Source organism: Onychostoma macrolepis, chromosome 13 (assembly GCF_012432095.1).
Source record: "Onychostoma macrolepis isolate SWU-2019 chromosome 13, ASM1243209v1, whole genome shotgun sequence".
Taxonomy (NCBI): Eukaryota; Metazoa; Chordata; class Actinopteri; order Cypriniformes; family Cyprinidae; genus Onychostoma; species Onychostoma macrolepis.
The window spans coordinates 22,370,440-22,384,795 of NC_081167.1; the positions used below are offsets into that span (position 1 = coordinate 22,370,440).

The 14,356-nt window shown below is 39.6% G+C and overlaps 2 protein-coding genes across 5 annotated transcripts in view; one reads left to right on the forward strand and one right to left on the reverse strand.

Moving 5' to 3' along the window:
- The window catches only part of jag1b (jagged canonical Notch ligand 1b), a 33,133-nt gene extending 23,739 nt beyond the window's left edge, over positions 1-9,394 (forward strand). Inside the window, exons 18-26 of the mRNA XM_058795042.1 lie at positions 918-1,034; positions 1,593-1,620; positions 2,696-2,781; positions 3,497-3,610; positions 3,930-4,039; positions 4,141-4,374; positions 5,102-5,230; positions 5,646-5,793; positions 6,372-9,394. Of these exons, the coding sequence (XP_058651025.1) occupies positions 918-1,034; positions 1,593-1,620; positions 2,696-2,781; positions 3,497-3,610; positions 3,930-4,039; positions 4,141-4,374; positions 5,102-5,230; positions 5,646-5,793; positions 6,372-6,826 (1,421 nt within the window). The 3' untranslated portion in view covers positions 6,827-9,394. The remainder of the gene's footprint in view (positions 1-917; positions 1,035-1,592; positions 1,621-2,695; positions 2,782-3,496; positions 3,611-3,929; positions 4,040-4,140; positions 4,375-5,101; positions 5,231-5,645; positions 5,794-6,371) is intronic.
- Positions 1-14,356, reverse strand: part of slx4ip (SLX4 interacting protein) — a 56,276-nt gene that overhangs the window by 7,481 nt on the left and 34,439 nt on the right. For 2 of the 4 annotated variants that reach the window (XM_058795087.1, XM_058795086.1), the window contains exons 7-8: positions 12,581-12,678; positions 12,391-12,509 (exon numbers count right to left, since the gene is read on the reverse strand). In XM_058795087.1, coding sequence (XP_058651070.1) covers positions 12,391-12,509; positions 12,581-12,678 — 217 coding nt within the window. Of the gene's footprint in view, positions 1-9,847; positions 12,510-12,580; positions 12,679-14,356 lie in introns of those variants that run through there. The other 2 variants (XM_058795085.1, XM_058795084.1) reach the window with 1 other exon arrangement.

Here is a 14,356-nt window from a genome sequence, read left to right on the forward strand (position 1 = left end):
CCGTATTCCTACAAACCCCTTTAGCACACTTCTTGCTGTAAAGTCAAATGAAAACGCACTGTGCAATGTTGGAGCAAGCAGTTGCAAGCTACAACTGTGCAGCACATAATTTGGCTACAAGTATTTTTATGAGTGCTTCCAGAACCTTTTAAACTGATTCTTTCTGGAATATTATGACCACTAAATTTCTAGCTCAGGGGTTTTAAAACCTTGTAATGCCAAGGACCCCTAAATTTGATCACTTTGCAAAGTACCCCCCTTCTAAAATGTGAGGGAATTGTGTATTGCTATAGCACTGTATTTCCAACCAATTATTAAATGAAATAGTAGTAACGGTTATGTAAATTGTGAAATAATGTAAAATATAAATAATATGATATATAAATATAATATGTAATATAAATTTAATAAAATATAGTCATATACAAAAATTTTATAACGATTTATCTTTATACACTGAAATTTCCCATGGCCCTTTGGTTTGAAAACCCCTTGAATATTCAGAAACTGTTTTATGGTTTAAAATGTAAACTAAGAAGAAATTGCTCTGCAAAATAGGGGGAAAACACTGTTCGCATTCAATCATTCTAGCTCACAGACTGAAATCTCTCTCTCTTTCTGTCAATGTATTGGCTGCAATTCGCTTCAGATAGCACAATCTGTAAAATAACCCCATCAGATTTTGGGACGAGCATTTTTGCAGATTTCTTTGATGCAGAAAATATCATATCTGGCGTACAGTCGGCTCCAATTCTTTGATGGGAAATTTAGTTGGATCGAGTCTTGGGAAATGTTGTACTTGGTAATACTTCAAGATGTAGCGGGTCCAGTTTAAGTGTGGCAGTCTTGTTGTGGTTGCACCCGTGTTGATCTGTTCAGTTCAAAGCATTCTGACCTCTTTTGTGGCTCCTTTGCAGCCAAGAACAGCAGCTGTCTGCCCAACCCATGTGAGAACGGAGGCACCTGTGTGGTCAACGGCGACTCCTTCACCTGCGTCTGCAAGGAAGGCTGGGAAGGATCCACCTGCACCGAGAGTGAGTACCGCAGTCCTAACTTCCTAGGTAGATTTAGAGTGGAAGAGGGAATGGTTTCAACCCTCATTTAGTCTGAGAATAAAGCAGGGATCCATTTTCCTGGCTTTGTCTTGCTCGTTCTTTTCCATTCTTTCTCTAAACCCACCTCACCCTGGCTGGACATTGTCGGCTGCTGCCAGCTATGAAGGAAAAAATTTAAATGAGGGAAAGTGGAGACAGATGTCCCCCCCTTTCCTCAAGCCCACCGCTTCTCTTTCTTTTTTCTTTTTTTTTCCTCGATGTGCCTTTCTCATGTATTGTTGTGCACCTCTTGCTCTGTGAGAATGGAGAAACCTGGAGTCCTAAAAATGAAGAGAGAAGAAATGCTGGAGACAGCGAGTCAGTTAGTAACCGAGCAATCAGCGACTCTGCCAAACTGGACGCCCACGCGAGCACGCAGACGCTCGTGCGCTCAGACACAAGCTCTGACATGTTGGCTGTTGTGTTCGTTCTTATGTGCTCACATGGGTGTGAAGTGAATCAAACTCTCTTCTCTCTCTCTCTCTCTCTTTCTTTCAGATACCAACGACTGCAACCCACACCCATGGTAAGTCCTGGCAAAACATTTACACACACAGCCTGCCGCTGTAAACAGGCCCGTACAGCTGTGCCGCACTTTCTCACACTCTCTCACAGTGCTGGGAAACAGGCACTCCCATTGCTTCTGTCATTCCAAGGGTGCGTTAAGCTCACTGCCTATTGTGCTTTTGACATCGGGTTCATCAGCTCGAGAAGTTGTCTAAGCAAGATTCTGAGTTCACAGTAACGTATCCCAGCAAAACAGATTAGCGTGAGTTCATTTGATAAGGATTTTGTCATTTGCAATTAGGGGCCACTAACAGTGAACTGATAAAATTCACTTATAATAATTGGATTTACCCGTTTTTGCATAGTTGTAAAAGTTTTTGTGACATGCAAGCTGCAACAGGTGTTTCTTATTAGTAGACAGTTTGACTGTCTTTTGATTTTTGAATCACTTTTATCAGTGAGCGTCTCACATTACAGTTGGAGATATTTGGAATATTTTGATGTATAAAATAATTTAGTAGCAAATTTCCTTATAAAGTTACCATTCACTGGCGAGTTACTTTTTTTAACCAATTTTATTTATTTATTTTTATTTTCATTTTACTTCATATGTTTATTTCATTTAGGTTTTTTTTTCATTTACTTTTTGTAAATAAAAATTTAGCTTTTAATTTATTTTATTTTATGTAATATTGTTTATTCATGTTATTTTATTCATTTGTATTGTATTTTTTATATTACTTTCTTTTATGCTTATTGTTTATTTTCCTTTATTTTATTTTTTTGTATTCATTTTTGTTTGATTTTTTTGTTGTTGTTGTTATTTTACTCATTTTATTTAATGATATTTTAGATTATTTTATATGAAACCATTTTTTTATTTTAATATTATTTAATTATTTATTACTTTTTCCACTTTAGTTGACCAAACTCTTTCGCTCACCGTTAGCCAACAGCTCTTATACAGTATGTCAACATGCCAGTTTTGACTCTTATTTGGTGCTTGACTAATGCTGTTTTTGGACCCTGTTTGTAATGCTGCAATGATGCCTGAACCGAACTGTGTCTGACCTTCTGTCTTTCTCTCTCCATAGTTACAACAGCGGGACATGTGTGGATGGTGAAAACTGGTACCGTTGTGAGTGCGCTCCGGGTTTCGCCGGGCCAGACTGCCGCATAAGTGAGTGTTAGACGATGCCTGATCCTCTTGACTGCGAGCCCTATAAATGTGCAACACATCTCTTCAAAAACAAACAGAGCTGGAGTAAAATGCACGGTCTAGTCACCCAATTAGCCAGCCCTCTGGGCAGAATGCCAACAGCACAGCGAGCAGCGTCCTCGCATTCTGCAGCGCTGATGTTCACGGCCCCTCGGGAGAAACTGACTCGCAGTGACCGAAAGCTAATCAGCCTGGTTATCCAGCACTGATTACAGAGCTCGATTTGCTCTTTGAAAAGCTTTCATCTGGCTGCACGAGACATAACTCAGGCTTTACTGTTTGATGCATCCAAACCTGCAAATGAGCTCATGACGTGAATGTCAGCTGAGCCCAAGATGATAAGAGTCCATCAGGACAGGGTGTTCGGTCATACTCATGAACTCGCCTCAGTCAAAATGATCTCTTTGGGAATATTTACCTCAATAAGCAAGACGGCATGACAGTTTTGTCTTGTTTTGAGCAAAAAAAAAACCTTAATTCAAGATATTCTTGGGAAACAAGCTTTAAACATCTTAAGCAGTCTTGCTTATTAGGTAAATCTATTTAATTTTAAACAATATTCCAATGTTTTTACTGGGAAACAAGACCATACCTGTTGCTATTCATGCGATTGGAAAGTTTTAGGACTTTAAAAGTTCAGTGTGTGATTCCTAATAGATTCTCTTAATTCTTTCAGATATTAACGAGTGTCAGTCTTCTCCCTGCGCAATTGGCTCTACCTGTGTAGATGAAATCGATGGTTATCGCTGCCTTTGTCCGCCTGGAAGAACAGGACCAGAGTGTCAAGAAGGTAAGAGTCATACAGTATAAGCTTGTGCAAACAGGCTACACACCACTTATTTCTTATTGATAAGAACATAAAGACCTGCATTAACATCTCCCAAACCATTCCTTTCCTACAAAACAGTGACATTATGAAATTCTCCTTAGTTTGATGGTTCACATCAATTTGATGTACTTGGGCTGCAATGAATGTGACAATAGAAACAAAACAAATAAAAATATACACACTAAATGGAAATGTAATGCTTGAATTTTTACTCAAGAAGTTCACACCATACCATCTCCTTTCTTGCCATGTCTTAATCTTCTGTTGATGTCGTTCACAGTCATTGGGAGACCCTGTATTGCTAACGGACAAGTAACTGCTGATGGTGCCAAATGGGAGGATGACTGCAACATTTGCCAGTGTCAAAATGGAAAGATTCATTGCACCATGGTAACTAATCTGCCACTGCATTGTATTCTTGAGGCATTTACTAATACTTCTCTTAATTATGCAATCAAAAATGCCTATTTTTTGGCTCTTTTTTTCTTCAGATGTGGTGTGGACCAAAATCATGTCGGGCAGGAAAGGCCAGAAGTGGGTGTCCTGCAGGCCAATCCTGTGTTCCCATCAAAGAAGAGCACTGCTTTGTCAAACCCTGTCCTAGTCTCAGAGAGTGTTGGCCCCCTGCACCCCCTCCACCCTCCAAATGCCACGCCAGCTTCTCTTACCAGGACGACAGCTGTGCCAACATCACGTTCACCTTTAACAAGGAGAACATGCCTCAAGTGAGTCATACTTTCAGAGGAGAGCGATTGAATTATGAGCTTTTGAGCCGTTTTCCCCCTTCTCCAAACGTCTCCTCCACCCTTCTCTAATTCGGTGGAGAACTGAGAGCGCAGTGGGGCGTGAAAGATCAGGTTCTCTTCATCTAGGAGACAACGTTCCTCATGGGTGAAGTTTTCCATGCTGGTTGGATTCTCACAAGCTTTGTTGTCATATCCAAACACTTTTTCTTCAGATGAATAAAAGCGAAAGAAATATATTTTGTACAATAAGCTCTGGCTCAGTATCCCTTTCCGAACCAAGACATTCCTGAGCTAATATCCCGTAACGGTTTAATACTTAGGCAGTCATTGTTGAGAAACACCGCTGGCGGCTGCCCACCAGCCAGCCCAAATGGCTGAACGAGAGACAAGCGAGTGCAACAAAGGACAGTGACAAACATAAAAAACATGTGGTTCTTCTACTAATGGGCTACAGAAACTAGGGAGAAGTGTATAGGATTAATATTTGACAGGGGGAGAACCTTGCCATCTTTGTCTCATTTTTTAACTTTCTCCCAACCGACTGAATCTTTCATTTTGGACTTTTCGCCCTGCCTGCTCCGTTATTGGAGAAAAACCTAAAAACCGAGAAGAAGTTTTGAGGATTTAGATGCATATTGCACTAATTACTTAGTTGGAAAGCACTTAAATGTGAACAAACTTGTAATAGATCTTTCTGTTGCGACAGGGCTTGAGTGTGGAACATGTTTGTAATGAGCTGAGGCACTGGTACCTGCTGAAGAACCTCACGGCAGAGTATGCTGTGTCCATCAACTGTGAGCCATCTTCAGCCAGCAATGAGATTCACGTCAGCATTGTAAGTACACTTTTCAACAAGTTTAAATTGGTCTAAAATAGCATATAAAGATGTTTCTAGAGGGCCACTTTTAGCTCCAACCAGTTCCAACACAACTGACAGGAAGTTTCTAGTACTCTAGAAGATCAGCTGATTCAGGTGTTTCTAATTAAGAGAAGCTGGACACCACTTATTGTATTTAAAGAAAAAGTTTGTCATTTACTCATGCTAATGTAATTTAAAACCTGCATGACTTCCATTCTTCTGTGGAACACAAAAGATAAGAAAATTCATAGTTCATAGTTGTTTTGGACCCAAATGACTTCCATTTTATGGACAAAACCAGTTGAAACATTCTTCAAAATATCTCAAAAGAGGCAGAATTTGTAGAAAAGTACATTTTTGTGATATTTATGGGTCTACGTTTCCTGTGCAGTCCACAGAAGAGCCCAGGTCGGACAGGAATCCTATTAAAGATATTACGGGTCAGATATTTGACTTGGTGAGCAAGCACAACGGTAACAGCACCATCATCAAAGCCATCACCGGCGTACGAGTTCACCAGACACCAAGCCCCAAAACTGGTAAGCAGCTCTACATCACACCGGACATTGGGTCCATCTTTGCTGAAAAGTAGTTAAAGTATTAAGGTTTCCACAGTCTGGGCCAGTTGTGTTGAACTGTCTGTCCTTGGTCTGTCTTGCTTGAGCAATGTTTAACTGTCAAAAGAAGCTTTAAGTCATTGAAGCCATGGAATGTTACATCAGCTCTGCCAGTTGGATTGAACTTCAATTAGACATCAGGGCCCTCTTTATGCATGCTGTTCATCAAAAATGGCGTCCTATGTTTCTGCCAAGCTGCTAAGTCTCTTCCTAACTTAAGAGACCTTTAAACCGTGTGAGCCAGCCTCTGTAGATTGGGCCAGGGGACTGGGTATAAACAGTGTATGTCTTGTCCAAAATAGGAAAATGTTGCTGTTGAATTAAAGTGTGGATTATTTTTTCCTACACCACTTCTGTTTTCAAAACTTGTTTCCAAGGTTTTCCCATTTCCATTGCACAAATGTTCACCATTAAATAGTATTTGGGACAACGAGAAGACTGCAAGAGAAACTATTAAAATACAGTCTGAATAACTGTCCTTCTGGTTCTTCTTTCCCCAGACTACCTGGTTCCTCTGCTCAGCTCCATCTTCATCGTGCTCTGGATCCTTGCCCTGGCCTCGGCCTTCCTGTGGTGCATTCACCGCCGGCGGAAACAGAACACCCACAGCAACGCAACTACCTCAGCTACAGAGGACAATACCACCAATAACGTGCGTGAGCAGCTCAACCAAATCAAGAACCCCATCGAGAAACACGCGGCCCACGGTGTGGCCATAAAAGACTACGAGGGGAAGAACTCCATCATTGCCAAAATTAGGACGCATAACTCCGAGGTGGAGGAAGAGGAGATGGACAAACACCTGCAGAAAGCGCGCTTCACCAAACAGCCGGCCTACACGCTGGTGGAGCGGGAGGATCGTGCGCCCAACAAAAACCCAAACTGGACTAACAAACAGGACAACAGAGACTTGGAGACGGCACAGAGCTTAAACAGGATGGAGTATATCGTATAGCAGGCAGCTGTGTTGCCGTGCGACCGAACCCCTGTTGCACTTACCGGTCATTTGGCAGGGTCTCGGGGGGGGTTGTGCTTCTTAAAACTGTTGCGTCGTGTTCTGGACTCCAAGGCTGTTATTTGCCTAGAATTCTGTGTTAATTTAAGTTTTGACAAGCTGGCTTCACACTGGCAATTGTAATAGTTGCTGTGGACGGCTGGAAAACCCAAATGCTGCGTTTCGCATTCAGTGTTTTCCTTCGTAAAAGAAAAAAATTGTTAAAAAAGAAAAATTACACATTTCAAATGCTTATATTTTTGTGGATACGTTTGAGTATCTCAGTGAGTCTGAAAAGTTTGCATAGTGTTTGCAAATAGTTTTTAAGTGTTATTTTCGTTCATAATGACAATGCTCTCACAGCTAAAGTAGTTGTTTCTTCCTTATCCAGCGGCTGTGTAGAAACTCTCTCTAGTTGGTTTTATTTCTAGTTCTGAACTGAAAGTGCCTTCACAGCTACGCACCACAGCAATTGTCGGAAATGAGTATGAAAAATGGGGGGAAAAAAAGCAAAAAAATTATTTATTATTTTTCTTTTCTTGGGGCGGGATAGGTCGGTCAGCTTTTTGCTGCCAATATGAAGAATTGTGTCAATTTAGTGTAGATATGTATATTTTTTTTAATTAATCACTGTGTATATTTGATTTATTAACTTAATAATCAAGAGCCTTAAAATATCATTCCTTTTTATTTATATGTCCTGTCTAGTTTTGAAGGTTTTGATAGCTTTGTAAGCCTATAGCTTTGCTCGGACGACATTTGTTTGATGTTTCACATACCAAAATTTCAGAGAGAAAAAGCAGTCTTTTTTTTTTCTTTTTTTTTCGAAAAACAAGATGGGCATTTGTGTGCCTGAGTTTTTTTTTTGTTTGTTTTTTTTATACATTGTCAGATATTTCAATATTTGAAACTTCTATTGTATGTATTTTGCCAACTCTTACTTGCTCAATGCAGGTAATGTCAACATCATGACTGCTTTTTGTTTGGATACCTGGTGGCAGACACATTGCTTGCCACGGATGAAAAAGAAAAAAATAAATCATTAAAAATATCTAAAATAAAAGGGAACACGAGTCTTTTAGTTGCTTGTTGGTAAACCTGATTCACACAAATCATTTCTCTTCCGCTTCGGTTTGCAGTATGTCATAAGCTAGGCTGTGAATACTTGAACAGTAGGGGGCCAATGGAAACACTGTAGATGACTGCCTTGCTTTCAGGAGTCCATTTCTATTGCTGTGCACATGTAGTGTTCTTTTCGTTATTCTTTTATATCGAGGCTCTCTAAAACACCAAACCGACAAGCTTATCACATTTGTAAATTCTATGAGATCATGGCAATATTCAATGTTCATATTTGACCTTATTGTAAATTTGTTTTTTAGTTTGTTCCTGGCAATATTTTTTGAATGTTATATTTATTAAACATTTTGTATAAAAGGAAAATTAAATGTTTGTTTTCGATTTGTGCTGCTCTGGGAGGAGCTGAATCCTCCCTTTACAGTGACATAATGTTATGTGAGGCACAAGGTCTGTCTAAATTTCTTTTCATGGTACAGCCGTGCGGGTCTGATTGTACTCTGTACCATGTGAAGACTGACTTCCCTCCCTACATGATGAATGAGGTATTCAGTAAAATAACTGCAGGGCAAAAGGCAAAGCTTATGGTGATGAGAAGAAGAAAGGGGTTTCCCAATGTTTTCCAGTCATGTATCATGTAAATTCTATCATTTACTCACCCTCAAGGTGTTTTGTTCATATATGTCTTTCTGTCTTCTGTGGTACACAAAAAAGGCATTTCGATAAGTAAGGTAGCTGTTTTCCATGCACTTTTAATGAGGACTGGAGGTTTTGAGGTGCAAAAAGAACACAAAGACATCAAAGTGGTTAATACAACTCATGCCCTATATTCAAAGTCTTCTGAAGTCATGTGATAGCTTTGTGAGAAATTTAAGTGAACATTCACTCAAGATTTTCTTATAATTGGTGAAATAAGTCCAATTTGTGAACAAATCGTTCTTGTGAGTCACATCTTTTCAATCACTCAGTTGATCCAGTTCATAAAACCTGTCTGAATGATTTATGAATCAGACTCGAGATAAACTCGCTGACTTAATTTGGTTGCAGCAGAGGAACAGTGGTGAAAAACAACTTAAACTTCAGTCTGTTTCTCACACAAAGGCTTTTTATAACTTCAGAACACTTTGGATATAATGCACAAGTAACTTTTATGATTATTTTATTGCGCTCTGTGTCATTTCTGAAGCTTGAAAGCATCCATCTCCATTCATTGCAATTACATCAAAATGAATGCTCAGCACAGCCTCTAGAATTTACTTTTGCAGTTCCACAGAAGAAAGTTAGTTGAACGGGTTTGGAATGGGTTGATGACATTTTCTTTTATGGTTAAAATTAGGGCTGCAACAACGAATCGATTAAATCGATAAAAATCGATTACTAAAAGCGTTGGCAACGAATTTCATAATCGATTCGTTGTGTCGCGCGACGCGGAGACGTTTGATTATTAAAAAAAAAAAACTTTAGTTGAGCGCGGAGCGGAGTGAACACACTCGGTCTCTCTCGCGCACGGATGCTAGCAGAGTTTGGCGCCTCATAAATAAAAACAAAAGTAAAAAAAAAAACAAAAAAAAAAAACGAGCTGAGGTAGAGGAAAGATACATGGCGGAGGCAGAGAAATCCGTGCGACCCAAGTCATCCAAGGTGTGGGAGCAGGGGCGGCGTTTGCGTATGGCAGAGTATGGCAGTTGCCATACCCTAGCCCAGTCAGGTGCTGTGAAAAATTATCCAAACTTGAGTCGCTTATAATTCGTTTTATTATTTTAAATCAGAGAGTTTTAAAAATAGTAAACCAATGATAAGCATTAAAATAACTTGTCAGTAAAACTTCGTAACGCCATTGGATCATCGAGCTCTCAGCGAGACCTCGTAACTTCACCCGCCTCCGTTCAGATTGACGCGCGCACAGCCTGGAGAAGATGAGATCTCTGCTTTTTCGCAATGCAAGGGTGAATAAATAATTGGTGTTTGAATAGTACAGCGTTTTCTTTACTCAAACACTATGTCAGTAAAGGATAATGTTTTTGTGTGTTTGAAGAGTGGAGAAGAATTAGTTATTTGCTGTCTATATACGTTTTAAATATCCTGTGCATTATGTGCATAAGCGCTTAATTTGAGATTTTGGCCAAGTGTATTAAACAACAAGAAAAAACTAAGCGCCCATATAGCTACAATCAAAGTTATATAACCTGTAAAAGTTGATGAAAGCATAATGCACTTAATGCACTTATGCACTGCATAACAGTTACAGCCGTTCTAACGACAGACAAAACACTCCATCTCCGTCATTCTCTGGTCAAAAACATTATTAACTCCATTTGAGCTTGATTTTCATATAATGTTAAGTGCAGGTGTCTGATACAATACCAACGCTAACGACGCAGTTGTATGTAAAGCATACATGTGTATGTTTTTTGTGTTAGTCCATTTTTATTTTATTTTATTATTATTATAACAGCTCAGGGATGTTCAAGGAGCAACATGTTTGTGCACTTTCTAAAGATTTTAGTTCTGTTTTTGAATAAAGGGTTGGAAATGAATGCTTTTTTTTTTTTAAATCCGATTCATCGATTAATCGAAAAAATAATCGACAGATTAATCGATTATTAAAATAATCGTTAGTTGCAGCCCTAGTTAAAATTGTTCTTTTTAAATTGACATGAACTGAAAATTCTAATTTGTAAATGCATGTTATTATCCTGACCTTAATCAAAATGTCATAACTCAATCTTCTCCTTGTGATGTATGCTGGATTTCTCCAAGCATTTAGTCCACTTAAAACCCAACCCATCTCAAAATCTTATTAACAACCAATAAACAGACCTACATTTTTCCCAACTTACGTTAAATATTTATTTTTCAGTAATCTGTTACACTTTAATGCAAGTCACAATATGGAAAAGATCTGTTGCTACTTCAGTTATTTTAAGCTTCAATTTGCTGAAGGTTGATCTCCAACGTTAAAGTATGTCATTCCGAGCACTAGATAGATAAGTCAAGAAATCAGAATTCCTTTATTATTAATGATTAAGTAATAGTAAAACATGAGTTATATTGTAAGGCAGTACAGTAGACTGCATTCAGTTTTTAGGGTATTCCATGGACATTGTTTGATTAAGAACAAACGGTTTGCTATCTTTAACAATTAGAATTTCATGACAGCATCAGAATTTACAGAGAAATATGTTGTAACTCTAAATCAGAAGCATTCTGACTGCCACGTTATGGGATTATTACTGCACAATGTTTGTATATTCTGATAACGTTTTTATGACACATATCTATTATACTAAATACATAAACAAAAAGTGATTTGTAAGCACGGCTGGAAAATAAAGCACGTGACTCAACTAATTTATGTCCATACATATAATCATCCTGCCATCACGCACTAAATCAATGTCGACTGCACCCGTGATTAGCCAAATATCGGACTCGAGCGCCACTACAGCGTTCCATAACGTTGTCAGTCATCCCGCAGCAGACTTTTAGCTGTTACAAAAAGCAATAACACATTTACAAATAATAACCGCAGGGAGACGGCAGTCGGCTCCAACGGTGAAAACCCCTGATCGCTTAAGGAGCGCGGTGTATGTGAGAACACAGCGAAATCAATCATGTGCTCAGCTGAAGCTGGAAGAGTGGAGATTTCAGACGGATGGAGCCAGAGATTTGGGCTTGAAGCCACAGTGTGCTCAACGGCTCCCGCTAGTCTGAAATACAAATCTTACACTGAAAACGCGAACTGCATTTGTGTTTTTGTTTAGAGTAAAGTTACTGTTTGCTTGAGTTCCTTTTAAGCTGTTGCTAGTGGAGTCGATTCAAATATTTGAGAGCTTCTTGGTAATCTAATTCAAGCGTTCAAGCAGTTTTGTGTTTTTTACTTTAAAGGGAGAAGGAAAGTACTGTATGTGCAGAGACTGTGTGTGGTGAACTCTTGTGCAACCGCCGCTGACAGACAGTATTACAGTAGAAGTGTGTACTGTAACATCCATCGTGGTGGCGTCAGACATCCTCTCTCGTTCTATGCCGCTGCGCCCCTCAGGACTTCTTGAGCCGGCGCAATCGGGATGTTCTGGGCTCACCCCCCTTCCTTCCCTCTCTGGCGACAGATCTGGAACTAATGGAGGTGCCAGAGGATACGGGCTTGACGGATAGGCCTCTCAAACTTGCGGCCAGCCCGCTTTGGTTAGTCTGTGAAATCTCAGGCTGGGGACTGCAAACTGAGTCTGGAGCGGCAACGTCGGAAGAGGGGTTGTTGGAATCGCTTGACACTGCAGGCTCTCCAAGACGAGATCTTTTTGACTTTTGGTGGTCAGCGTCTTCTCTTGAGCTACTTGGGGTCCGTGGTCGTCTCTTCGGACCGGTAGCATCAAGATGTGGTTTGGTGACCTCTTTACTGTTACTTAATTTAGATGACAGCACGGCTTTCCCTTCCACCAATGACTCACCCGTGAGAAAGCTGCTAGACGATATGGTGATAGGATGACATGCTTCAGCAGACCCCTTCTCAGCTTTGTCCGCTTGATCATCTTGGCGTTGTTGGGGTTGGACTTTAGCCTGCCTGGCACTGGAGGAATGAGGAAACGTTACATGAAGATGTAGATGGATCACCGCAAGGTATATCAGAACAGTACTTACATCTTCTGAAGAATGGTTCTTTTTGTTGCTGTGGAGCTGGGTAATGGATCTATCATCTCACCAGAGCCAGAAAAATACTTTGAATGGCTTGGTTCACTCTGTTAAGACAAAAAAGACAGACAGATCCATTAAATTCAAGATGGTGGATGAAACAAAAGAAATGGAAATATAAATCAATTTATCATCCATTAGTTGTTGTCTATGTAGGTGTCTCAGAGCTACTCTCTCAACACCTGACAGAAACTATAAAGTTAATTATTTGTTTTTGTTTTTTTAAAGGACTCTAAGAGAAGTCCATTGTACTGACATGAATTAACGATATTTGGTGTAGCCATGGGAACAAATCCATGGGATGTTTTGTTTTGACGGCCATACCCAAGAGACCAAGCAAAAACACAAGCTTGTGTTGAACTGCCAGTATTCAGAGGAAGCTCTCTTTTTTCCCTTTTCTCTGTCTTGGTCATCAAATTTCTGATCATGCTTATCAAAATATAAATATTTGCTTTATTGCAGCTTTGCTTTTTTTTGCTTGTGCATATTGTATATTTTATGTGTTTGTGTGGTAATGTAAATAATGTCAAAAGTACCAATTTGGTTGAATGTGTTACATATTCATGTTTGTTGTGGTATTAAAATTGATACTAAGAATTACATAAAACATGCCTTTTAAATGCTGATGTGTGGCAGATTTGAGACTCTCTCAAGCTAAGAGATCAGTAAATACACTCACATTGAGCAAAACATATTTTTTAGTTATTTAAATATCCATTGACTGTGTGTGTATGTGTTCATTACGACCTGGCTTGACCACCTGAATAGTTTGACAAACACTTTGAAGTCCTTGTTTTAGTACTAGCCATGCTTAACTGGGCAGCTCTTAGAAGAATAAAGAGACGAAGCAGCTTATTGAATCCCACCAACATACACCTTCAACAGTCCTAATGAAGCTCTATCAACAGAACAATCCTTGACTGAGCAAGAACAGAGCAGGTGCTTGTGGCCGCCGTCTTTAGGGGCACAGGATCATTGAACTGCGATTAACCGACACAAAACAATCATTCCAGTCCAAACTGATTGGATTTCATAAAAGTGTAGGTTTACCAACTGGCCTCTTAACAGGTTCAAGATATATAGGCTATTAGTTCTATTTTAGGAGCAAGCAGCCAGATAAGCACAAGGTCCGTCAAATCATTAGAGCGAAATGAGGAAATTGCAGAGGGATGCGTTTCATATTAAGTGCACAGACGCTGGCCTGAAGAAGGGGCCTCTATATACCCATACATAATGCCTTGTTTTATAGAGAAAAGTGGTGTGGCCTAGTGGATAAATATATGGGATGGTAACCAAAAGGTTGTAAGTCTGGAACCTATAGTGCATGTGACGGTGATGTCAACAACAATACAACAAATATAAATGGAAACAAGGAAGACAGAATGACCCGCTATCCATTTTGTTCATCTTTGCACTAAGGCGTTGTGAGCAAGTCATGCTGAATGAGTTCATCAATAAGTGGATGAATCACACAAGGATGAATCGCACCTACTGCAAGCAAGTGATCCTGCAGCATGTGACTGTGGCACAGCCTGTCAGATGACTATTAACGCTATGCTCTTTTGTTTAATATTAATTGAAGACAAAAGTATTATAAAATCTCACAAGGTAAGATCTTTGTTGCAAGCCAAGTCTTTATTTAATTGTATTCCTGTAGCTCAATCAGTATAGTACGGCATTAACAATGCCAAGGTCATGGGTTCAATTCCCAGGAAATGCATGAAC